The sequence below is a fragment of the Calonectris borealis genome, chromosome 1 (assembly GCF_964195595.1).
Source record: "Calonectris borealis chromosome 1, bCalBor7.hap1.2, whole genome shotgun sequence".
Lineage (NCBI taxonomy): Eukaryota > Metazoa > Chordata > Aves > Procellariiformes > Procellariidae > Calonectris > Calonectris borealis.
The window spans coordinates 105,975,912-106,000,521 of NC_134312.1; the positions used below are offsets into that span (position 1 = coordinate 105,975,912).

The 24,610-nt window shown below is 36.7% G+C and overlaps 1 protein-coding gene across 1 annotated transcript in view; it reads left to right on the forward strand.

Moving 5' to 3' along the window:
• Positions 1-24,610, forward strand: part of GBE1 (1,4-alpha-glucan branching enzyme 1) — a 179,187-nt gene that overhangs the window by 86,584 nt on the left and 67,993 nt on the right. Inside the window, exons 8-10 of the mRNA XM_075170299.1 lie at positions 19,436-19,551; positions 19,773-19,900; positions 23,274-23,372. Of these exons, the coding sequence (XP_075026400.1) occupies positions 19,436-19,551; positions 19,773-19,900; positions 23,274-23,372 (343 nt within the window). The remainder of the gene's footprint in view (positions 1-19,435; positions 19,552-19,772; positions 19,901-23,273; positions 23,373-24,610) is intronic.

Genomic DNA, 24,610 nt, shown 5'->3' on the forward strand with positions numbered 1-24,610 from the left:
AAATTAGTTTAGGAAAGCTCTGTATTTAGAGATTCCCATAATATGCATTGGAATTGGATTTGGCTGGCAAAGATTGTTTTTTAATGACTGTTTTAAGAAAGCCCTGCTTGTAATGTAATAGTGAGATTTTTTTTTTTCCCCCCAGAGCTCATAAATGTAATTACTTGGATTACAGATTGACTTTAAAAAACCTGCCTGCATATGTCTTTAGCAGTCTGCTTCTAATAGACTGGACTTTGAGGATGACTGTAAAGCCACAGGAGTACTTTATAAAACTCAAACCTTAAAGTTTAAGACCTTCCATATTTGTGAAAATCTTCGTTTCATTGTGTCTTCTCTTCCTTTTAGTAACCATTGTGAATGTTAGCAAGTAAGCACTTTCAAGTATGGGGACATAGCGGTTAATAAATTGCCTTTCTTGAAAGGAATGAGTACTAGAAGCATTGACAGAAGGGACGGTGTGTTGCAACTTACTGCAATATAATCGGAATGATTAAAATAATAGTGCAAAAAAAAAGTTCCAGCCATGAGCATGAGAGTTTATAGTATATGCAGTCTAGACCTGCTGTAGAATTGCTTTAATTTTTTAATTAAACACACATCTAGAAGCTTAATTGTTTTACTGTACTATACTTAGATCGATATAGCAGACTGGGAGGCTTTAAATCCACAGATGCTCTGAAACTCAGAACTTCATGTAAGAATATGTGTAACTTTTTGAAGTGTCTAGTTTCCCATATTAATCTCCAACATAGCAATCACACATTTGTGTGAAGTTTCTAAAATGTAGCTGCACAAAAAGTGGTATAAGAAATAAAGCAATATATTGATACGTGAAGAAAAGGCACACTGAAAAATTGCAGCCAATTGTTCTAAATTTTGTCAGGTAGCATACTTTGAAATACAGAGGTCACCACTTGTAGCCAATTAAATTTAATCATATTTTGAATAGACGCAGTCACTCTTGCCTGAAGTTGATTATGGTATTTCAATAAAGACCTAAAATTAGATGAGATTCAACACACTCATCAGTCTAAATGCAATAATGATCTTGCATTTAGTAACCCACACTTAAATTGATAACTTTCACAGCATTGTTATGTGATTACTGCAACAGGTTATGTGAGCAGTATCTGTTGTGAATAGAAGGGTGTGCTGGGGAAAAGGGTGACGGTTGTGTAAATTTGAGATGAGAGAAAGGTTTTAAAGAAAATCTGCAAATGAAATGGGGAATGTTGACTTTCTTCTAATAGGATTTCATCCAAAGAAGTTCTAGGTTGGAGGAAAATGGGGCATGGTACTGCTCATGGCCGGGAAGGAAGATGGGATCATTAACACAATTGTCATTTTTTTTCTGATGCTAGTGTGTATATATTGTATAACGTACAGATCCACTTGAAATCCATTTTTGGAAAGCTCATTGGAGAGAGAGAGAAAATTGATAACAACAGGGGACAAAACAATTAACAACCATTTCTACGAAGTAGAAAACAATAAACTATCAAAACGCTGTATGCATTTCCAAAAGTCAGTAGTTGTTGTTACGGCCAACAGATCAGAAATGATCCGCAAATAATCATGTCGATCTGTTATATTACTTTCAATTTTGAAAGAGATGGCATGTTTTCTTGAGGAATGCCATTTCGTGGACTAGCATAAGTACTAAGTTCCTGTCCCTAGAAGTTGATTGAAACTGGAGATGGAGGTCAGTGCATCCAACTGAGTTGGCCAGCCTGCTGCTTCAGGTGATAGCTGTCTCTGTCCTATTGAATTGCTTCCTAGCTGTATCCACTGGCTGAGATTCAGTTTTTGATGGGACTGTAGTGTTGGTGATTCATGCTAAAATTTAGGGAGGATTTATATGGACTCACTCAGCTTTATATGGATGTTCTCTTTAGGGTTGTTTAAATGCCAAAATTACTTTGACTCTGGAACTAATGTGTTATTGAGGTAAACTTTATTAGAGTTCATACTTACAAAATGATTGGTGAAACTGTAATGAAGATATATGGTTCTACTGTGATCACATTATAATAGTAATGGATGGACTGGGAGTAGCTTTTGCCGATTTTTCTTCTAGGTTCTGTTCTGGCTGATCTGGTTACAGGACAAGTCTGAAGAACTGAAATAGTGTATCATGTCAAATGTGTCTTAACGAATAAGGAAAATATAGTATGAAAAGCTTTATCCCTGGGAACAGAGCAAATTGTTCTAAACCAGGTTTGGAAAAAAAGAGTTCACCTTTTTTTTTAAAAAAGCACATTACATTAAATTTGCTTGGCTGGGTTTTTTCCATGCATTTGTTTTGGTCAGTTCCTTGTAAAAAGGTAGCTTTATAGAATTCTCTGTAGCTTGCCATGAGAAAATCGCAATTAAACATCTTTTTGTCCTGGTTCCTCCTTATGTCCTCTTTGATAAGGAGGCTAACTCTTTACCCAAAATTTTTATATATATGTATTACAATCCCTTATAATCTCTTGAAAATTGGTATAAAGTTATGTAGAAACAGAAGAAATTCATCATCATAGAGATGACCATTATTAGGTAGCTGACACAAGTTTTTTCTAAGTTATTCTACTGCGATTAACTTAATGAGTTTAGTTGGGAGTGCGGGAAGTAGACCTTACTCCTCTTGGTTTCTTCAATCTAATTAATGAGCAGTAAGAGTCCTGTCAAATGTAGCTATAAGGATAGATATATACGAAAAAATAAACACAAGAATGAAAAGGTACATCCATATAATAAGTCACTGCTATGTGCTCTAGTAGTTTTCTTCTGTAGGGGATCTCTTAATCTGTTAAAACAAAGAGCTGAGAATGAAAGTTCTCTGGAGAATTATTAAGTAAAAGTTATGGGGGTTTTGTATATATAACATACTTAGTCATTGCACTAAGGCTGTTTAAGTGAGTGTATATATTAGAGGGCTTCACAAGGAAGAGGAGAATGCTCTTTGCTGTCTGTCTTTATTCTCTTTTCCTTTAAGATATGTAAAGAAAGTAAAGTAATGACTGTTGTCATTTTCCCGATCAAATTTAAAAGACATTAGATCACCTTTTCTTGGCTGGAGGGATTTATGTAAACAACACAGAATTTGTCACTTCATGATGTGGAGTGAAACTATATTCCCTTCACCCTGTCAAAATGAGCATCCAGCGCAGCTAGAACCTGGGGCCTGTATTTTTAACCCACAAAGCTTCAGAGATTGGCATTATTGTTTACTGTTTTCTTCAGTGCTTTACAGTGATTGGCCTTTTTTCCCCTTGCTGTTATTTAGTAACATTTTATTAACACTTTAGCACACCTTTGATTAGGGCATGAGATTTTAGAACATATTTTAGCACAGGCTTATTATTATCGGTATACCTAAGTTTTCTAAGAGAGTTTTCTAATACAGTATGTAAAAGAGAAATTGGTGTCTTTTGAGGAGAGAGTCCATTAATTATTGAACTACAACTGGAAGTAAAATCATCTCTATGAGGACTATTCAGTTGAGATATTTGTTTCGGTCAGTGTTACATTTCCATACCCTGACCTTTTGCAAGCAGGTGAAGGCAGTGCTAAATTCCCCTTTGCCTTCCTTCCCCTCCCTTTTCCCCTTCTCCCCTGAAGGCAAAAAAAAAAAGAGAAAAAAGCATTTACATTTTTGTTTTATTTATTATGACATCACATTAGTCAGAATGTTAAATAATTAAAATAACAAATAATAATAATTGTAGAATTGTTCGTGCAAAGGAAATTTTTACATATGCTTCATTGCTTCATGTACCAAAGTTGTCTAAAAGAATGACCATTTGCGGTTGTAAAAGTTTGGCTTGTAGCTGTGACTAAACACTTTTTATTTTGAATTACGTAATTTAGAATTGATGGGTTTCTTTTTTTAATTTACTTAGTTTGAAATGGATTAAGCTTGGACATTGAGAAACAAGTACTTAAAAGTTGGTGTTTAACTTAAGGAAATAAATAGCATAAGTTTTCAAATTGCTAAACATACACTTGTTCTTATGGACAACAAGGATAGGTGAAATTCCTTTTTTGTTGTTGAAATTGAGCTCTTGGCATTAGATTCCCTAGATACTTTCTATGTTCAAAGAATTGGTGAATCAGAGCAATCAAACAGTCAGCCAAACACTGGAGGAAAACAAAAAAGTTCCATAAGATTTCCACTGCTTTTTCTCCTCCTGTCTTCTGGTTTGAGTGTTTAATGTTTATTACTCCAGATTTTTAGACTTTTTTCACTACCCTTAACCTGAAATTCTACATTTATCTTCCTACAAAATGGAAATAAATATTTAAACCAAAGCCTAAGTAGTAGTTGGGGGCTTATGACCATTCTCGGGTTGATGCTTAAACCCCAAAGATTATTTACAAGGTGAATGTTTTTTGGAGAAGAAAAAAGTCAACTACGAAACACTAAAACTTACATTATCAATGTTTTCAGGCTTCCTTTGCCACCACCTTCTTGGATAAGGGCATTGGAAAAGATGAAAATCTACTTTGACAAAGTTGTAAGAAATTCCAAGGTAATTATTTTGTCATTGGGTTAAGTGGGGAGGAAACTGGAAGTCTATCAGGAAATGGATAAATGGAAACAACTTTAAGCTGGATGTTCTTTCTAATGCCTATCCAACATTGGTTAACGAGGCTAGCGACTTACAGAAAGTAGTATGAAATAGCGTTCTTATAAACTAATTAATTGGGTACTGGAAAGAATGAATGTTCTGTAGGTTACATCTGCAGTTGCTCTTAACACAGTGCCATCATCATCCAAATTTGGAAAAACAAAAGATTTGATTAGGAAGAATATCTTCACCAAGTGCAAGGTATGAGCAACCCGTTTGTCTGTAATGCTGAACTGTCAATATATGCAAGGGCAAGCTTGTTTTAAAATACTTCAGAGAATCTTAGCTTTAGTTTTCTTTGTATTTTATCCTGGCCTAGACAACAGAATTTGTTTTTCCACAAGGTTATGAAGTTTTCACTCCAGACTTATATTTTAATCAAAGTTGCTTCCATTCTGATACCTCTTAAGCCATGATCAGTAATAGTTGCGCTGAAATATGGTCGGAAATAGGAGATACCTGTAGTAGGAACAGTTGTTTTCATTATAGGTGAAAATCATGGAATTTAATGGAAAAACCTTACTGTTAAAAATAAATACATATTTCCAGTGTATTAATTAAACTGATAGATTTAATATGTCCAAATGGAGATCAGTAACAAGTGGTGTCCCTTATGGGTCCGTATTGGGACCGGTGCTGTTTAATATATTTATTAATAACATAGACAATGGGATTGAGTGCAACCTCAACAAGTTTGCGGATGACACCAAACTGAGTGGGTGCAGTTGGTTCACTTGAAGGAAGGGGTGCCATCCAGAGGGACCTTGACAGGCTGGGGGAGTGGGCTTATGTGAACCTCACGGAGTTCAGCAAGGCCAAGTGCAATGTCCTGCACCTGCGCTGGGGCGATCCCCATTATCAATACAGGCTGGGGGATGAATTGATTGAGAACGACTGTGGGGACACTGGTGGATGAAAAATGGGACATGAACTGGCAATGTGCGCTTGCAGCCCAGAAGACCAATTGTATTCTGGGCTGCATGAAAAGCAGCATGGCCAGCAGGTCGAGGGAGGTGATTCCCCCCACCTACTCTGCTCTCCTGAGACCCCACGCGGAGTACTGCATCCAATTCTGGAGTCCCCAGCACAAATCAGACATGGATCTGTTAGAGCGAGTCCAGAGGAGGGCCACAAAAATGATCAGAGGGCTCTAACACCTCTCCTGTGAAGAAAGGCTGAGAGAGTTGGGGTTGTTCAGCCTGGAGAAGAGAAGGCTCCAGGGAGACCTTATTGTGGCCTTTCAATACTTGAAGGGGGCTTATAAGGAAGATGGAGAGAGACTTTTTACCAAGGCTTGTAGTAACAGGACAAGAGGCAATGGTTTTAAACTGAAAGAGGGTAGATTTAGATTGGATGTAAGGAAGAAACTTTTTTACCATGAGAGTGGTGAGACACTGGAACAGGTTGCCCAGACAAGTTGTGGGTGCCCCATCATTGCACGTGTTCAAGGCCAGGCTGGATGGGGCTTTGAGCAACCTGGTCTAGTGGAAGGTGTCCCTGCCCATGGCAGGGGGGTTGGACTGGGTGATAATTTAAGATCCCTTCCAACCCAAACCATTCTGTGGTTCTGTGATTAATATACAAGTTCTAGTGCACTAATCAGACATCTTTCAGCAACGTAAGTTGATTTTAAAACTATCAAAAGATAGTGTTGCCTTGTCTTGTGAGTTTCCAGTTCTGGGTTGACTTGAAAACTTAAATACAGTACTCAAAGCTTTTTGGGGTGTGGAGGAGTGTGTTGTTTTTAAACATTTTTCCAAATAAGCTGTAGACAGTAGTATATGCTTTTTGTAATTTATATCTCATCTAAGGACACTGATTATTCTAACTCTGAATATTTTCAAGATACTATCTGAGGTTTCCATTGTCACAATTTAATTTCAGTGCATTAGTGGGAGTACAACCGAATACATTTTGGCACAGTATCTTTCCCACGTCTTTGGTGGAACTTAACAAATTTTGTGGCTATAGAAAGATAGCGGGTATGTTAAAACTTATGTTCAGATCACAAAAGGTTGTAAAATAGGTGCTTAATTTTTAAAAAAATAGAATTATAGATAAAACAAAGTATAGCTGTGAATCAATACAAAAATTACATTGTAGCTATTTTTGCCAGAGACAGTTCAAATAATAATCTTGTTACTTATTATATACTAAACAAAGTTACTGTAACAATCTATTATAAATGTGCTTATTATTCTTGTATTAATCTTCGTGAAGTACAATTTATATAGCTGAAACGACAGTATCTAGTAAGAAATTGAGATAAAAAGTGTCTTTGAATAGAAACCTGTTTTTCAGTTCTCTTACATGAGAAAGTATTTATGACGCATACAGAAAGCAGTACATTTGCAAGTTCTCAACTCTATTGACACAGCATAAGATGAGCTAATGTCTTTAATTACATTCTTGAAGAATGTAACTTTAAAAAAGTGGAACAAATTGAGAAATACTGCACTGTGCTTGAGAATGGCTGCTTATTTAATACGAACTCTGTACTTCTGATTTTCTGTGTTGTTTTAGGCAAATGCAACAGCTTTGCATTTTGTGCTTGCTGAAAGATAATAGGGACTGATGCATGCGTAAATTGGTTTTGTGTACCTCTGCAGTCATTTCGTGAATCTCATACTAAGGATGATATAAGGCAATCTTAAGGCTCTCTGAGCCTTCCACTGGAAATTTCCTGTTCTGTGAAGGTAACTATTAATTGTACAAACTTTTCTGCCCTTCATTGAAGTCTGTCATGTAACTGAGCAGTCTTGTCCCGTGGTGCTGAAAAGAACATTTTGGACTGTATCCAGGGCAATTGTTTATGCTGAGGATAACAATCTGGAAGCGTGAGGGGAAGTAATCTAAGCTTTGTATTAACTAATATTAGTATAAAGAGTGAACTATCCTTACCGCCTGCTTCCCCAGGAGAGGAAATCACTAAATTACCATTCAGGACATGGGGTCAGTATCTCAGAAGCCTCCTGTAATGTCTGTACTGGATGATGACTGATAATTACTGCTGCTAACCATCTTAAAATTTTCTTGTCCTTTTACAGATTTGGCATTGCTACCAACTGTCCAGTTGGGAGGAAGGGAAGGTTAGACTTTTGATCAATAAAATACAGAAAGGCAACTGAGACTTCAGGGGTCCAGTATGCCAGTCTCTGAAAGACTAAAGTAAAAGGATACTCAGTTAATATCATCTTATAAGCAGAAGTCCTAGGGTGGTAAAATGGAAGAGTTGCCCCCTTTTCAGGCTTCTGTATGTGATAACAACTATTCCTTATGAGGTTGGTTTTGCTATGTTAAAATAAAAAAAAAATGTAGCTGACAGTTCATTGCTTGAGGATTAATCTTTTGATTTTGGATTTTCAAGGTAATTACCTATTTTAAAAAAAGTAATCTGTAATAGCATATGGACACTGAATGGTAGATTGATAAGGTTTTGTTAGTATGTTCCTGCTGTATATGAACTTGAGTCTTTCTGTTACCAGAGTAGGCAACTATGGTTCACTGTCATCTGCACACAGAAAAGACTTCTCAATCATCAGAGCACTTAACTTTTGGAAAACCACATATTTGATGATACATTTATATTAATGCTGGAATTTTCTCAAAGGCAGAGCTCTACTCTTCTTGCTTCGACTTCTTTAATGCTTTTCCTTGAGAGTTTTCAGAATGTTCTCTTTTATGAAGAACTTTATTTCTTTTTGCTCTTAAATTCCTGTTGCTATTCATTAGCATTAGAAAAACCAAAACTTCCACCTGAATTCAGATGAAAACAGTCTGTATTTTTATCTGGAAGGTACAGGCATAATACTAATGCTTTAAATATTTTTTGTGTCTGTCTGTTTTTAGGTTGGCATTCTTACACTTTGTGTTTACCACCAGCAAAGAGAAAGGCTAGTGCATTGTCAGCTGTAGCTTTGGTTTCTGCATGTTTGAGGGAGGGACTGTGCTCAAAATCCTTCCTTGGCTTGGGTGGAGGTCACCGCAGCATTTCTCAGCTGTGGCTGAACTGCACGGTTGCAGGAGACACTGTTTGGTTCTTCAGACAGAAGGCTGGGAGTAGTCGGTCAGGTAGGAAACACCGAGGGAAAGGCGGTGAACCAGACACTTCTTCAGTGTCCCTTTGAAGTCACTTGTGTGAGTCTCAATTTGGGAACCAGTGTTTTAAAGCAATAAATGAAATTAGGTTTACAGAAAACACTGTTTCAGGCTTTTAATAAGACGGTTTTGAGAATGTAGAGCTTAAAAATGTTAATAATTTGCCAGGTGTTTAATGTTTTGTCACTGCTAACTGAATGAATTGATTGTGAATATAATTTTGGTTTTATATATAGGGAGTATACAAGGTCGAAGAAAATTGTTTTCTATTCTTATGCATGTGCAGCATACTATACATGAAATAGTGTACTATTTCAGGGGAGAAAAAAAACACCTCACAACAAAGTAGTTAAATATTTCTTGAAGATTGATTCTTCACCAGTCCCATTCTTAACTCTGGTGCTGTTTGCTGGGGAAAGTTCAGGATAATGGTCTATTTAAGATCTTGAGTCACTTGATATGTAATAGTTTCTTGGCTATTTCTACTGCATTTAGGCTTAATTTGAAAGTGAACCCAGTGTTGAACAGTAAGCTACTCTGAAACGTTTGAGATCTCAGTTCAATTGTGGAAGTCGTGAATTGCATTAAATCGTATGCAAAATCCTGACAGTACATTTTAAAAATGTTGTGATGTAGTTGCATGTTGCAGAACAACAAACTGTGTGTGTTAATTTGCAGAGTTGATTATGTGATTAAACAAATTTAATATTTGCTAAGAAATTTATTTTGGGAGAAAAGCATTTTAAGTTTTCTCAAAGATTTTTTTTTATTAGTGTATTATTTACTTGGGTAGAACATGAGTGGTACAAGTGCTAATGTTATCCAAATCATAGTTGAAATCCATGTAGGCTTTATCAGCACTGTAAGGGGTTTTGTAATTTTATTTTTGAGACATTCTCTATTTTAAAATGCGTGTGTCCTGGAGGCTCTGCAAGTAATTGTCTTCAGTACTTAGATTTTTTTCTTTTTTCCTCCCTGTTTACTTAAGGAAGCCCTCTGAGCAAAAAAGCATCAAGAATATTAAATTTCATTACAGTAAGTACATCTCTTCTTTGCCTCCGAGGCTGCTCTTATATTCACATTTTGCAGGACATAACCTTTACTGAGTAATACTTGAGTTACTGCTTCCATTTTTATGGTAAATAACTGAAGGCTTTATTTGATATCATTTAGTTTACTCTTATCAGGTGTAGATAGGAGTAGCCTGAAAAAATTTAAGTCTAGGACACTGTGCTGCTTACCAGATATAATAAACCTATATATAGTCCATAGTTTGTCTGAGGATCAAATTTGTCTTTTTTTTGTGCAAATGGCATGTCAGTAAAGTCATGTGAATATATTCATAAACGTTTAATTCATTGGCAAAATGCAATAGAGATAGCTAATGCAGAATTAACCTGCTAAATTAAAATGATGGATCTTTCCAAAACATTGATCAAACTTCCAAGCGCTTGAAAACTGGGAAATTCAGAGGAAAAAATTACTTCCTGACCCATGCATCAGAATCTTACCTCTTGCTGGGTTGAGCCCAGATCTGATACTCGCCACAGAAAACTTGCCTTTTTGTGTGCAAAGCTTCTTAACAGTTTTCAGATAGCTGTAACTTATTTTTGGTGTGTGCACGTGTCTGTGTGTGCAGTAGGTATAGCTTTCCTGATCTGGAATTAGATGGGCAGACGATCAGCGTTCAGTGCTTGGAGTGGAGTTTGCACAGTGCGTGACTGGGGCCGCCCTTACCTGCATTCACTAGGGCTTGAGAGGAATCGGCTGCCCAGGACAGGCAGCGGTGTGTCCCCGGGGTCAGTTATAGTGACTCTGGGAGAACCTGCAAGACGGAGAAATAGTTGCTCTCTATCTTCCCCCCGCCCCCGCCCCGAAAAAATATTAGACTATTCATCACTGTTTACCTAGCACATATGCAGTCACCCTAATTTAACTGCGTATTCTATCACCTGTGCCGACAGCTCCTGAAGGACCTTACTGTATAGTGCTGCTTTGTGCCAACAGATGAAGTAGAATTTTGAGGGAAAAAAAAAGATGAAATATTTTCTTGGGGACTTCAGAACTACTGCTTGTATTTGAATAAAGGATGTGCCTATTTCTAAGATATCATTTTCCCTAAGTAGTTACTGAATATGAATCAAGTCTAATAAATGGATATTGCTATTATATTGTTTACAGCGTAGTGAATGAAGGTGCTTTCTCCCTGCATAACACTGGACTTACAGGGATCAGGATTAATGCTTCCAAAAGGGGTATTGTCTGGTATGGCACTCTAGAATTCTGATCTTAACTAAAATGGAAAATCCTCTGCATCTTCAAAGCTGCTGTTCTTGTTTACTGTTAAAAGAAAAAATGAAAAGCTATGGTTAAATGAAATATTTTTAGCTATAATTAAACCAGGAAAACAATTTTGGTTATTTTATTTTTATTTCTTAGTATTTAGTATTTTAATATTTTATATTTATTCACTTTTCATTTTCAGAATATCGTTACAGTTTGATTATTGGATGTCACAAAATACATTATATAATAACCAGTGTTCTGCTTATCAGAATTTTTAAATAGAAAAGTATAAATATATATATATTTGTCAGTGGCTTCTGCAGAATTGGAGTTTTGCCCGTGAAAAGGGCAGTATAGAAATAATCGTGCAATCCTGTATGCAATTAATTTACTAGTATTAACTTTTATGTCACCTGATAGAAACTGTTATGATTTAGTTTGTGAAGGGACTTCAGATCTTCACTGAACAAATACTTCCAAATTTGAAAATAATCCTTCTTTCACTTTGACTTCTCATGACTCTTTCATGATACTACTTAAATAATTAAGGACCGTTTTCCTGAAGGCTGGCCTTGAAATTCTGAAATACTTTTGAGCTTTTCCATTTTAATTCAGGGAATGGGATATTAACACTTAAGCAAAGATGTCTTCTGCAGCAGGTATTGATAAAAGTATCTGTTATTTTTACCTGTTACAGGAAACGTTTAATCTATCAGTGACTTATTTTATAGTCTTGTAATAATGTAGCATCATTGGCTTTCTAATTATGATGGCATAAATAAATCCTCAGTTTCTGTGGCTAAGAATAAAACCTTCTTCCTGGATTTAGATGTGCCCAGGTTACATGTTTGCTATTCATTTAATCTTACAAATGCAAGATTCCAGTGTTCCTTCAGCACAGCTTTCTAAATAATGGAAGGTCTCAACCGCCTCTTATTTCTTACTGCTCATGGCAGTGAGGTACTAGTCATCTGTTGGGCTTTATTTTTAGCATTTTTACCTCTTATACAGTCCAACTTAATGGAATAATGTTCTATAAAAATATGGAAAGCTATTTTTTCCTATCAGCCCTTTTCAAAGATCTGTGTCCTTCTGTAAAAATGCTCAAAACAGCTGAGAGCGAGTGGCTGTGGTGGAAGGTCTTTCATTCCTACAGCCATCCGTCTTTCATCTTAATTTTATATGATTCTTTCTATGAGTGAGAGGCATTTAGTAGTTGTGAGAAGTACATGCCCGAAAACTGTTGTGTTCAAGATGACCTAATATCATTCTGGAATAGATACCTAGAATCTCAACTTCCTTAAAAACATGACTGGCTTACCTACATCTGGTAATGTTTGCATCTACCTTCTCCTGTCTGTTTTCCAGTTTCTTAGAAAGCGGTGAGATTGCTTACCCTGATCTCAAGCCATTTGGAAACTTCAGTCTTCTGGGAATCAACTGCGTAATGGCAACTGCTCTGGTCAGGAAAGCTGCTTAAGCAGTTCATCGGAAGTTCAGCTCCTACTGGGAAAACTGGTATCAGTGACCATTACTAGCTTTAAGCACCCTTTTGTTGAAAACAAAAGCAAAGCAAAAAGCCCTGACCTTTTGCGTTGCTGTGCAGAGGGATCTGTACTTCCCAGTGGAAGTTGCTGTCTGGCTTAGTGATGCCAATCCCTACACGTCTGAAGGTTTCATTGACATTGATCTGAACAAGCGCTGAGTTTTGCTGCTACCACTGCTCTTCTCACAGCTGGTAGACTTAATGTTGGGACTGATACTCAAATACCTGACCAGAAACAGACTGAGAGGGACTGTTAACAGGTCACATGTGCGACATGTTGGCACCTCACAGTGACAAGATAAATTAGGAATGATATGTCTTCCTTAGGACTTTGCTTTAAGTCCATGAGGGCTAGTTAGCTTTTTTCATTGTCTCTTCGGGTAGCAAAACATTCCCGAGGGCCACAGTATTGGCTGTGAATATAGGAAACTTTTATATCATACTGAAGTTTTTCACAGTCACAACATCATCCTGAGACCCCATCCTAATTACTGATCTAGTGTTTCAGACTTTCATAATAAGAACTGCATCCCCTTCTGGCCTCAGGGTAGACTGTCTACTTCAGACCAGTTTAGAACACTTGCTGTGTTCTGGTGCAGACCTCTGCTCTTCTTTGAGATTCAGTAGCAGGGTGATTGTCTGGGACAGATAGAAATGGATTAATGTTTGGCAAGTCGTATAATCTAGCACTGCTTCAGAGGGATGTCATCCCCGTATCTCCTGAGGTTAAGATTTGGTATGCTTTCAAATGCCTGCCTTTTAGTACTCAGCTTTGCTTGTCTTCTCTGATTTCAGATGTGTAGCATTCTTCTTTATTAATTTACTTCCTTATAGTTCAGATTCTTTCATGTGTCCTTAATGTCGGTCTTTCTTCCCTTACTGATGTCAGAGTTTATTCATGCGTGAACGTGAGCAGGCAAATAATTTTAAAGATTTTATTGCATAGCGATTACGGTTTGTCAAAACCTTTCATCCACTTGCAGTGACCTGTGTGCATTCTTCTTCAGTAGTGGGTCCTCTTTGTTCCATGATTGGGTCCTGAGAGCTTGCAATGTCAATCAAGATTTCCTAAGTGAGGACTTTTTGTTAGCTGTAAGGAGAGTTGGCCATGAAATTTTTAGAAATTTTTGGCAATTGAAACTTTTTTAATGTTTTTGGTGTCGTACTGGACCTTAAGGAAAGATAAAACTCGGAGATCTGTGATGCACTGTTATTGTTTAATGCTTTTTTTATTTGAAATGTCGTTTAAGAGAGAGCTGCTTTGCAGACCAAAGATCAAAGGTTACAAGTCTTTGTTTGGCACTGTCAACATCTTTGCTGTATCTCAGTATATAAATTGTATGCTTTCAGTGTTAGGAATCTATACAGGTAGCAAAGCAAACATAATCTAATCAAGTGAAACAGAAAGGTTGTGGTATGGATCCATTTCTCTTTAAAACAAACAAAACCTCACAATACAGAGAACAGAGGTAAGGTGATAAGCCATTGATTGTAAGCAGTAAGTGGGGAAGGAGAAGACAGTGGGGTAGTAATTAAGATATTTGATAAATTTGAGAAAAAAGCTCAGGGAGCTAGATCTAAAGCTAATATTTATTTTAAATTCAGAGGCTTCAGGGGAAAAAAAGTGGCTCTCTTTATCATTGATATGGCTGAAAGAGATATAGATAAATCTTCTTTAATGATCCAAGCTCCCTGTTAAGGAAGTCTTGAGCCAGTAGCAGTGGGAGACTTAGAGAATTGGGAACTATCCCCATTAGCTTGCCCAAGAAAGTGCAGTTATAATCCATGCAGTACGGGTAACATCTTTCCAAGCTTTGTGTGAGTAAAGATCTGCTGCTATTGAAAATGTTAATTTCAAGCCTTATCCATGTACAATGTTGTGATGGACAAGAAGTAGAGACCTTACAACTTACGCATCTAACCTGTAGGTTCCCTCTGGGCCCCCAGATCACCTTCACAGTGCGACGGCTTGAACTGCTTGACCAAAGGGATCATGACCACACTGATTGTCTTTTGGGTTCATGGGCATGTTAAAAAATCAATTTCATCGTATTAATTTATTTTAATAATATCCAAAATACTGTAGCACTGTGAAGAATAGTTCAAGAATACTGCAGGAATCTTGCAACCATTCTGAAAACTTTTACCAGCTAAATTCTCGTGCAATTGGAAGTTGGAGTGTGGAGAGAACTGTCCTCAGGATTTTTGTCAGTTGTCTTCTGTTTATTTTAAAATAATGTTAAAAATTAATAATGTTAAATAATGTTAAAATAATGTTAAACTGAAAGCTTTAGTCTCCTGTAACTTCTCACCTATTGATATCTGTGCCACTACTATTAATTAGTATTACTTGTTTTCAGAAGCAGCTTTTTCATTAAAAGTTATTTTGTGTCCAAATATTAACTTTGAAATGCAAATAAGCTTAATGTTGCTGAAATAGAACGGCTTGTTTCTTTTCTGGCTGTACAGGATGCAGTCGTGCAATGCACTTTCAGAAATCCTTGGTCCAGAAAAAGTAGCGCTTTACATCAGTACCTCTGGTCATTACTGTGGGGAAAAAAGTTAATGCACTGCTTCTGTCTCTTCTTGGGGTTGATACAGGGGAAATGACTTGTTGCTGTTGACCCCTTCTGCTTACAGATTCATATGCCCCAGGAGGGTAGCTCTTTTTTGTTTGTTGTCTGCACAGTTCATTTTGGAGGCATAATGCAGCTTGGATCACCAAGCAAAAGCTCTTTTGGTCTGTTAACGACCGTATCACATTCTGTTGACTGATATAGAGATGTGTATGTTCCCAGAGAATGGCGTTAGGTATAATTATGAATGCAGGTATTGAGAGCAGTAAGGCAGAGTGTGAGTCAGGATTGTCCCTTGCCTAAGAAGTGGGCACCTGCTGCACTGCTTTGACTTAATCCCTTATGGCTGGAGATGGCGTGGGGTCTTGGCAACGATATTACCTAGAGGACAGCGAGGAATTACTTCTCCATGTAAATGAAGGAGATTGAAATACAGAGAGTTTATTCTTTTTGTTGTTGTTTTCCAAATAGGATAAGACTGGTTACCCTTTTGTATCACTCTGATCAAACAAAGTGCATCTAAATAACAGGCAAACTGGTGTATGCTGGTTAACAGCGGTGAAAAAAAGAACATCTCTGTATCAAATCTGGATGTTTAGCTCATAAAATAACTTGACCAGATTCACTGAAAGTTAGCATTATCAGACTGAGTGCCAGTTTCTTTATGTTTAGCAATCCATTGGTGGAATTTAAGCCAGTCAGTTGTTGAAAAGTTTGGGGATAATTCAAAAAGTAATATTTTAGCAATTCAGTGCTACTATGTGTTAAGTTAATTAAACACTAAGAATTGAAAACAGGTAAATCATCATAAAAGTCTAGATTCTTGTAAGGTCAGCAGTTCCACTCATTTTCTATAATACATAATAATAAATGCAGTTCCTGAATGTCAACATTGATATGGTTCAAGAATTGCAGCTTCAAACTGTTTTAGGTACAGCCAATATTATTTTTTTGTCCATAGTGATGAAATTAACTGGTTTAAATGCATTACTTGCATCTAAATATTTGATGTTCGTCATGGATTGGAATTTAGAATTCTTACGGTGAATCATTATTTGCTTTTTTATTAGCACAGGAGGAAAAAAGGTAAATAATGAGTGTGACTTGTAAGCAATTTCACAGGTTTTCTGCTGACCTAGTATAGGAAATTTGTTAAATTTCTCACCACCTTGTGCAACCAGGTTGTCTAGCTAGATCACTCATTTCACTTTTTCAAATGAGAAATCGGTTTTTAATGTGTGAGCTATTGGCCCCAAGGGGGAGAAAAAAAAACAGCAAGACTTCTCCGCAAAGATCTTCTTTGTTTTAAATGATGTCTGAATGAATTCTGAATTACTTAAATTTCGTACAGTGTAAGTCATTCTGTTCCTTAATGATATATAGCATGTATTTTCCTCTCTTAGATCATGCATGCAATGAAAGAACTTTCTCAATTTTACGGTATGCAAAAATGTGAGAGCCAATTTAAGATACGGCTTTTGCCCAAAAGAAATTACATTCTTAATGAATGCTATCCTGTTTCCATATCTGTCTGTAAAATTATGAGAATGTACTTGTTTTAGAAATGTTCCTGAGTTATTGCTTATACCGTGGATATATTTCAATTACACTACGATTTTGGCCTCTACTGACATTCTGCAAAGTTATTTGTTACTTCGGTCAACTTCTATTTCTAATGCTGCTGCTTCCATAATAAATGGACTTGGATGAAATCATGAACCTCTGTATGGTTTGTGTGATTTGCATGTTTCAAAAAAACTGTTGTTTCTGGCTTGTGTTTTGGAGCTATATATATCTCTCTAAAAGTCAATATTGTTGCTAGTATTTGACATCCTTCTTTGAAGTTATCCTAAAGCTGGATTTTTCCAAATTTAGACTGCAATCAGAGTTAATATGTTTGTTTATTTATTTATTTACAATCTTCTCTCCCATGTGCAATCAGATGGTTGGAAAACATCTGCTGCTCCTACTCAGGTTTTTGATCTCGTCAATTTGCTAACTGATCTTTTGGTTCAACAATTTCATCTTGTTTGTTCTTATCTGTAGTCACTTTTTCATGTAAAAGTCATTACAATTTATTTTCATACTGGTTCTTCATCTTTTTCCTAAGATCAATCTTCAATGCCAACAATGGTGGAAAAAATTACATTTGTTACCTGTTTTGGGACTTCTGTGTATGTTTTACAAATGTACAAATCCTCTTCACCATCTTAAGAACTTTAAGGTTATAAAGTCAAGCAGTCTGTAATGAGGAGAAATAACTTTTAAGTCTGGCTGGTGCTTGTAGCAATTAATCTACTCTTTTACATGCATTATCTTAATTCTCTGTGAGATAGTATTTTTATTGCAATACAGCTACTGCTTTGACTTTGCTCACAGTGTTTAGCTTGCAGCAAACGGCTCTCTCTAAATTTGATGCTGGGTCAGAAAAAGATACAGTGAGCATTTGCATGAAGTTGTATTTTTGTGTCCAGCTTGGCAGTTCGTAGGACTTTTGATACCTTTCTATTCCTTTCAATATCGGAGCATTCTCTCTATCGTTCACTCGTTGCACTCATTCATCTCACCTGAGAAATAACAAATATAAAAGGTTCTGTAGACAAGCTCCTGAGATCTTCCTAGTATAGTGTTATCTTGTGGATTGGATGATTTGGGGTGAGGCGGGGGAACACGGCAATGGAACAAAAAATCTTGTCATGTAACACATGCCCAGAAAAGGTATTGAACTGAGGCAATTTGCATTGAACTGATTTGCATTTCCTAAATTTGGAGTTTTTTATTTGGTAATATTTCAGTCTTTATATGCACAAGTGTATATCTGTGTGCAGTACATGCAAAGAAAAAGAGACATATTATAATTCTATTGAAATAAATAAGAATTGGCTATTCAGTGAGATCAGGATTTTACCAGCTTTAGAGTGTGTCCACAGCCTCCCCATCTTTTCATGTAATACCACTGACTCCAGACTTAAAGCACCCTTCATATCAGAAAGTTTTTTGGAGGAAGGAAGGCGGGGACATTTGTTTTGTCAAAATGGAGTTTAGTCTTTGTGTCATATTGGCCTCATGAGTCTACTGCCTCTGACGTCTGTTAGATAAAGTGAAAGGTAGAAAGGGTCTCCTTCACTGCCGTATGCCAACTAGGTGCGCAGGTAAACTGTAACCGTGATGCTGACTGATGTGCTTTGTGTAGGTGTACCCCTTCCATCTCGCCCGCCAGCGGGTGGTTGGCGAGACCCTGCATGCTGCTGTGTAGCTTGCAGTCTTCTCTGATCAGAAACTTGGTAGCAAGTGGGGTTGTAGTTGTGCTATCTTGGGAAATTGATTAGAGAGAAATCATAACATTGACAAGTGTTGAAGATAGCAAAAAAAGTTTCACTGCCTCATGTGGTTGGCTGATTGAGGTGGGTGAGCTCTTCGGAGCCGTAGCTTGCAAGAGATGCACCCGAGGCAGCCTGTGACGAGGGTGGCAGAGAGGGGAGTGGCTCGGAGGGTGAACAGTAGAAACAAGGTATGGGGGTCTTTGAAGCTCCTGAGACCAGTGTCCTGGGGGAGGAGGTGATCAATAGTAGGAAAACTGTTCCTAAAACTATTTTGTTCTTTAATACAAATTTTGTTCACAAATGCCTCCATGTGCTTACCTGCTTTGGAACCTCTTTTTGATTTCATGTCCACGCTTCCTTTGTGTGTGTGTGTTATACCCCATTCTTATTGTTCTGAATTTCAGAAAAATATCTCCTCAACTTCCATAAGTTGGTTTACTCTTTAAATGTCTAAATTTGCAACACAGTAGGTGATTTGGTAATCTACTGGTGACATGTGATTTGTAAGTAATTGGGGGGATGGGGGACGACAGCTTTTCAACTTTTACTATGCCTAGAAATTGCTGTAAATTCATAAAATCTCGGGGACGAAATCTTACCTATTATAATTTCCTTTCCATTTCTATAAGATCTTTTCCCACAGAGTATAACCATGTTTAGAGAGGCAAAGGAAAAGTACAGTGGCAAGTATGGGTATTAAAATGTAATATATGTGTTCAAACACTAACCTGTTTAGATGTCTATATAGATAGTTGACAATTTTTCCTAAACCCCTATCTGCAATCTTAAAATCATGTGCAGTAAAAGACAAAGATTTAAGGAAGACAAACTTTTTAGGAAAAGGCTAATGAAAAACAGGGAAGAAGTCATTAAAATGGTAAAATGTCCAGTACAAGTACCGTATGTACAAGTGAGGAACATGATATAAAGAACTCGAGTTGATCTCAGGGTTTCTAAAACTTATAAAATATATTCATGTTATTTCAGCTGGGAAGTTTTGAGATTCCTTCTGTCTAATTTGAGAATGTGGATCGCAGACTATCGCTTTGATGGCTTCCGATTTGATGGTGTTACATCTATGTTGTATCACCATCATGGGATTGGTAAGTAATTTAATCAACTCTAATCTCAGCAGTCCTGTTGCAGCTCTGTTGTGCTATAAAGTTCACTGAATGCCCAAAAAATTCCTAATATCTTGTTGTGCTGCTATATGGATAGATCTGAAATTATGAATCAATTGATGCTTATTAAATTGCATATTACAAAATATCTGTGTGTTTTTTAAAAAAGTGACTGTGGCCTTTAAAACTTCCTGTCTTACTAGGCACAGGATTCAGTGGAGATTACAACGAATATTTTGGCCTACATGTGGATGAGGATGCTTTGTGTTACCTAATGCTGGCCAACCACATGATTAATTCCTTGCATCCGGAATGCATAACCATAGCAGAGGTAAGATCAGAATTTGCCATCCTCAGTGACATTAATATTGATTAGTTTGCTTTGCGATGTGAATTTCCAAGTCTTACCAAGTCACGCTTCCGGGTACTCAAGGAGCGACATGAGCTGAGAAATATCAATTAGTGGACAAGCTTTGCCTTGTGAGGAAAATCAACTGGAATATGCACTTTGGGAATTTTCTCTGCATTAACGGGTCATTAATTAATGTGGGGATTTCTTTTTTTTCCCCCTTCATCTCCTTGAACTTGTAATGAGATTTGTTTTTATTAGTTTATTGCTTTTGCATGATTGCCATTTGTCACTAGTGATGCATGGTACTAAAGATTAACAACTCTAGTGTGGTTTTGCATATTTTGAATTATATTGGCATAAATGACAATTTCCCTTCAAAATAAATGTGATAAATTTATAAATGTTGAATGTGTATGGTAATTCAAATTTAGTATTTTCTCCAGGTTTCTGAGGGAGTAAATAGACTATATTACTTGAGTTGATTGAGATTAAACTTTTTTGACTGAAAAATAGTGTTGTTGGCACATGGAATTTTTAATAGTACGAAACACCAGAGCATTAAAGTTCTATGAATGGATATGTTTTCATTGATACTTTATTTAAAAGAGAAAATCATGTAAACCTTGAGGATTTTTCTGTTGTTATGTTTAAATAATTCTTTTTGTTTAAAAGGAAAAGTTGCAGGTATCTGATATCATTAGGGACTATATAGATTTCAAATAAAGCTTTTTGTATTGCTTAAGAGTTCCCTATTTATCTTCAGAAAACAAAATACTGCTTAACTTAATTTCTTACTTATGGTAAAGTTTTATATTACAGACAACCACTGCTAAAAGCTTACTGACAAGCTATCAAAAACAGCATCTGGTGAGCAATCACTAGTAAACCTGAGATGGTTTCATTGGGCTGTAGGCTTATTTGAAGTGAAATTTGTTCATTTTCTAGGTAGTCTTAGATTATAAGCATTCCTGCCAATGAAATTCTGAGTTCAGTCTGCTTGTATTACCTGTTCTAAGAGTGTTTTAATAAGATGTGTCTTCAGTTTCTCTTGCTTAGTTGAAAACTGCTTCTGTTTCAATACATCATTTTTCTGCCTGGGGGAGTCCCTAACGAAATACAGAATTGATCAATGTGCTGCATGGTTAAAGGAGAATTTCAGAAGGAGAAACTATTGACATAATTCAAAATTACAAAAGGCAATGAAGAATGTCTGCTTGACTATAATGATGATGGAATAAGTGCCACATGAGAAAAATGGTTTTGTCAAGCCATAACTAATTATAATGTATCCCTTAATTATTGAACTGATAATTTTTACAGCTTTTTAATATTCTGTATATTCACTGTCTTAGAAATTTCTAAGTTTTTAGGTATTACTGACTATATGCTTATTTTTCATTTTGGTCTTCTAAATAAAGCTGTGATTAAAGTTTTGTATAATGAGAAGAAAAAATGTTAAGTAAAATTACATCATGCTAGAAGTATTATAAAAACAAACGGCAAAAAAACCCCACTGCTGTGATTTCTTTTTTTATATGCAGCTCATTTCAAACTAGGGTCTGAACGAATGCTTAGGCATTGGCTGTTTGCATTTGGTGGAAAATATACTGAACAAACTAACACTGCATTTTTTGGGGTTTTTTTAGTGTTCAGGTAAAATCTGTAGACATAGATAGATATAAATAGTATTAAATTTGGAATTTTACTTCCCAAAAATCTGGCTTTCAAAATTGTGACTAAAGTAGATGGGAGCTACTTAAATGTCAGACTCAGACCTTGTCCAGGTAGGCATCATAGCATCACAGAGAAAGGCTTTTGTTTCAGATCGTCTTTTCCCGCATAACTTGGAGAGCATTAGTCATATTTTTATCCTTTCTGACTGATTTAGGAGAGCTGTTGAACTTCCTTTTATAATATCTAAAGGTTTGGAAAGAATTTCCGCTTCATTATTTGGTATTTACAGCATGTGCAATGTGGATGCACGTTTCTGTGTGATCTGATGACTGCTGAGTGAAGGGGGAGAATCCCCTCCTTTGATCTCCTGGCTTTGCTGTTCACACAGCCCAGGGTGCCGGTGGCCGTCTCTGCTGCCGGGGCAGGCTGGGGCTCCTGCTCAGCTTGCTGCCGGCCCAGAGCCCCAGGGCCTTCCCGGCAGAGCCGCTCCCCAGCCTGGCCGTCCCCAGCCTGTGTGGATGCAGGGGTTAGTCCATCCCAGGGGCAGGATTTGACAATTGCCCTTGCGGAAGGTCCTGAGCTTGCTGTTGATCGATTCCTCCAGCCAGTCGGGGTCCCTCTGGATGGCAGCCCTGCCTTCCACCTCCCAGGATGCCGTCTGGGAGCTTCGTGATGATGTGGTCGGTCTCCTCACTTACGTCAGTATGGGGGTGGGGCGGTGCGTATGCATGTGTGCGTATGTATGTATAACTTCAAGTGCAAATACCTTTTTCACTAGTTAATACAGTAATTGGATTGAAAATTGGATTGAATCCAGAATGAGCTTCCTAATTAAGCCCTGGTTCTAGTCAGAATTTAATTCCATAAATTCTCTTGTGTAGACACAAGAGGTGTATGTTAATCCATAACCATTGTGGTGGAATGGCTTCTCACTGATGTAAGTTAATAAAATTGAGTGCTGATAGGTATTTTGCAATTATTGGAGATTTGCATTTTCTATACAGATAAGCTAACTTTAGAAAAAGAATGCTATGCGATATAATTGCCTAATAAAATGGTGAAATAAATATTTTAAGAACGTTGAATTATGAATTTCAGAATGATCAGCTTTCATCAATATGAAACAGGAAAATTATGCAGTAAGAGCATGTCACTTTCCAGGGCTACCTGGATCACTAGTTTTGGGTTTGTGCATTTAGGAAAAGAGTAGAGATTGTATTTCTCTTCCTTACTGTACTTTATATTCAACCTTTTATTTTTATGCCATTCTTTATTCAAAACATCAATAAACAAAATTAAGGTTTAATTTGTCTTTCATTGACTACTTTCTACTTTCTATTGATTACTTGGGGCTCAAGAGAGCTAATTATTTCAAATTCTGCATCTACTGAGGTCTCTTCCCCCTCAAATAGCTATTAAAATACTTTGTAGTTGAGTATTTGAAGAGAAAAGTCATAATGCTTTTCTCTATAACTTTTGCATTCAAACAGCAAATCTGGGTGTAGTAGTCACTCACTGATTATATCTTTTTTTTTTTTCCCCTCTCCCTTACCCAGGTCAATCTATGAAGCTGTTTATAGTTTACAGAGTGTTTGTATAGAAGTATTACTGTATGATAGAATACCTGAACTAATAATTGCAATGCTCTTGCAAATTATGTTGTGTTTTTTTATTTAAGGATGTTTCTGGGATGCCAGCTCTTTGTCGTCCTGTTGCAGAGGGAGGAGGGGGTTTTGATTATCGACTAGCCATGGCTATTCCAGATAAGTGGATACAGGTGAGAACTTCTTTAAAAATATGTTCTGCTGTTCAAAGTGCGATGTTTCTCTATCTGTGCATACACAAAAACACTTTTGAACTCTACTGACAAATTTTACTCTCTCTTCTGTTAATGTCCTATTAAAATAAATTCTGACAGGCTTGAGCACAGGTATTAGTGGCTGAAGTGAGAGCTGTAAGATATCGTGTAGGGGCTAATCTTTGCATTCTAGCCTATATTTGTTTTCTTAATACAATACACATAGACTCATTTTGTTTGAAATAACCTGCATCTTGCAACAGCTGTGGAATGTGTAGTCTATATTGAATGTGAACAGGTAGATAATAAATTAACCGTATGCGTATAAGTCTTAAAAAAAAAAAAACGACACCCGGAAAACATGCAACGAACCCTCCTGAAATTGGGCAGAGTAACTAGCGTTGAACATAGATGGAGCTGAAAGTTTAACCAAAGTAGATGTAAGTGACTTATACAAACACCAGCAATCAGTACAGTGGGGTTACAAAAAGAATAATAAAAGTCTGTAAATGCTCTTCAAGAACAATAATATACTAATAAACACTGATTACCATAAGGATTTAAATCACCTTTTCCTAAATAGAGAATCACAAGAAAAGGAATAAAACACTAAATGATCTCAAAAGGCTTCTACTGATGTTTTAGAGAATGTTTTTCAGTTAGATAGAAGATTGCATCCAAATCCCTCAGGCTATCATGATGATCTGAAAACAATAAATATTTTATATGAGCATTAATGCTTCAATAAATGTAGTGAGTAGCTTAAAATAAAAAGCAAATTAACTTATCTTCAGCATCTTTCACTTTTGTAACTAGGAGATGGAGGGCAGATTGAAGAACAGTTTTCAAACCTTCTTCTCATTCAGAAGACAAGCTTGCCAGCTTTCCCAACAGGGACAGCATCATTAAACTTGAGACTGCTTGCTCTCATTTCTCTCCAGCTTTTAAGTATGTACCTGTTACTAGCAAGTTTTCTAGGCAACTTCCTGAAAGCAGTTGTAGACCTGAAGGATCTCCAGGGTTCCATGAAGTAATTCTGAGGGATCTGTAAAAGCAGAGATAAGCTGATTGTCATAACAGTGGCTCATGGAGTAAATAGTTCACATTAAAGATGGATCTAGTATATAGTATGATGCTGTATAGGGACCTGAATGTTTTCATGGCCAGAATTTATAGAGTTATTTTTTTTAAAAAAAAAGCTGTTCAGGAGTACATGG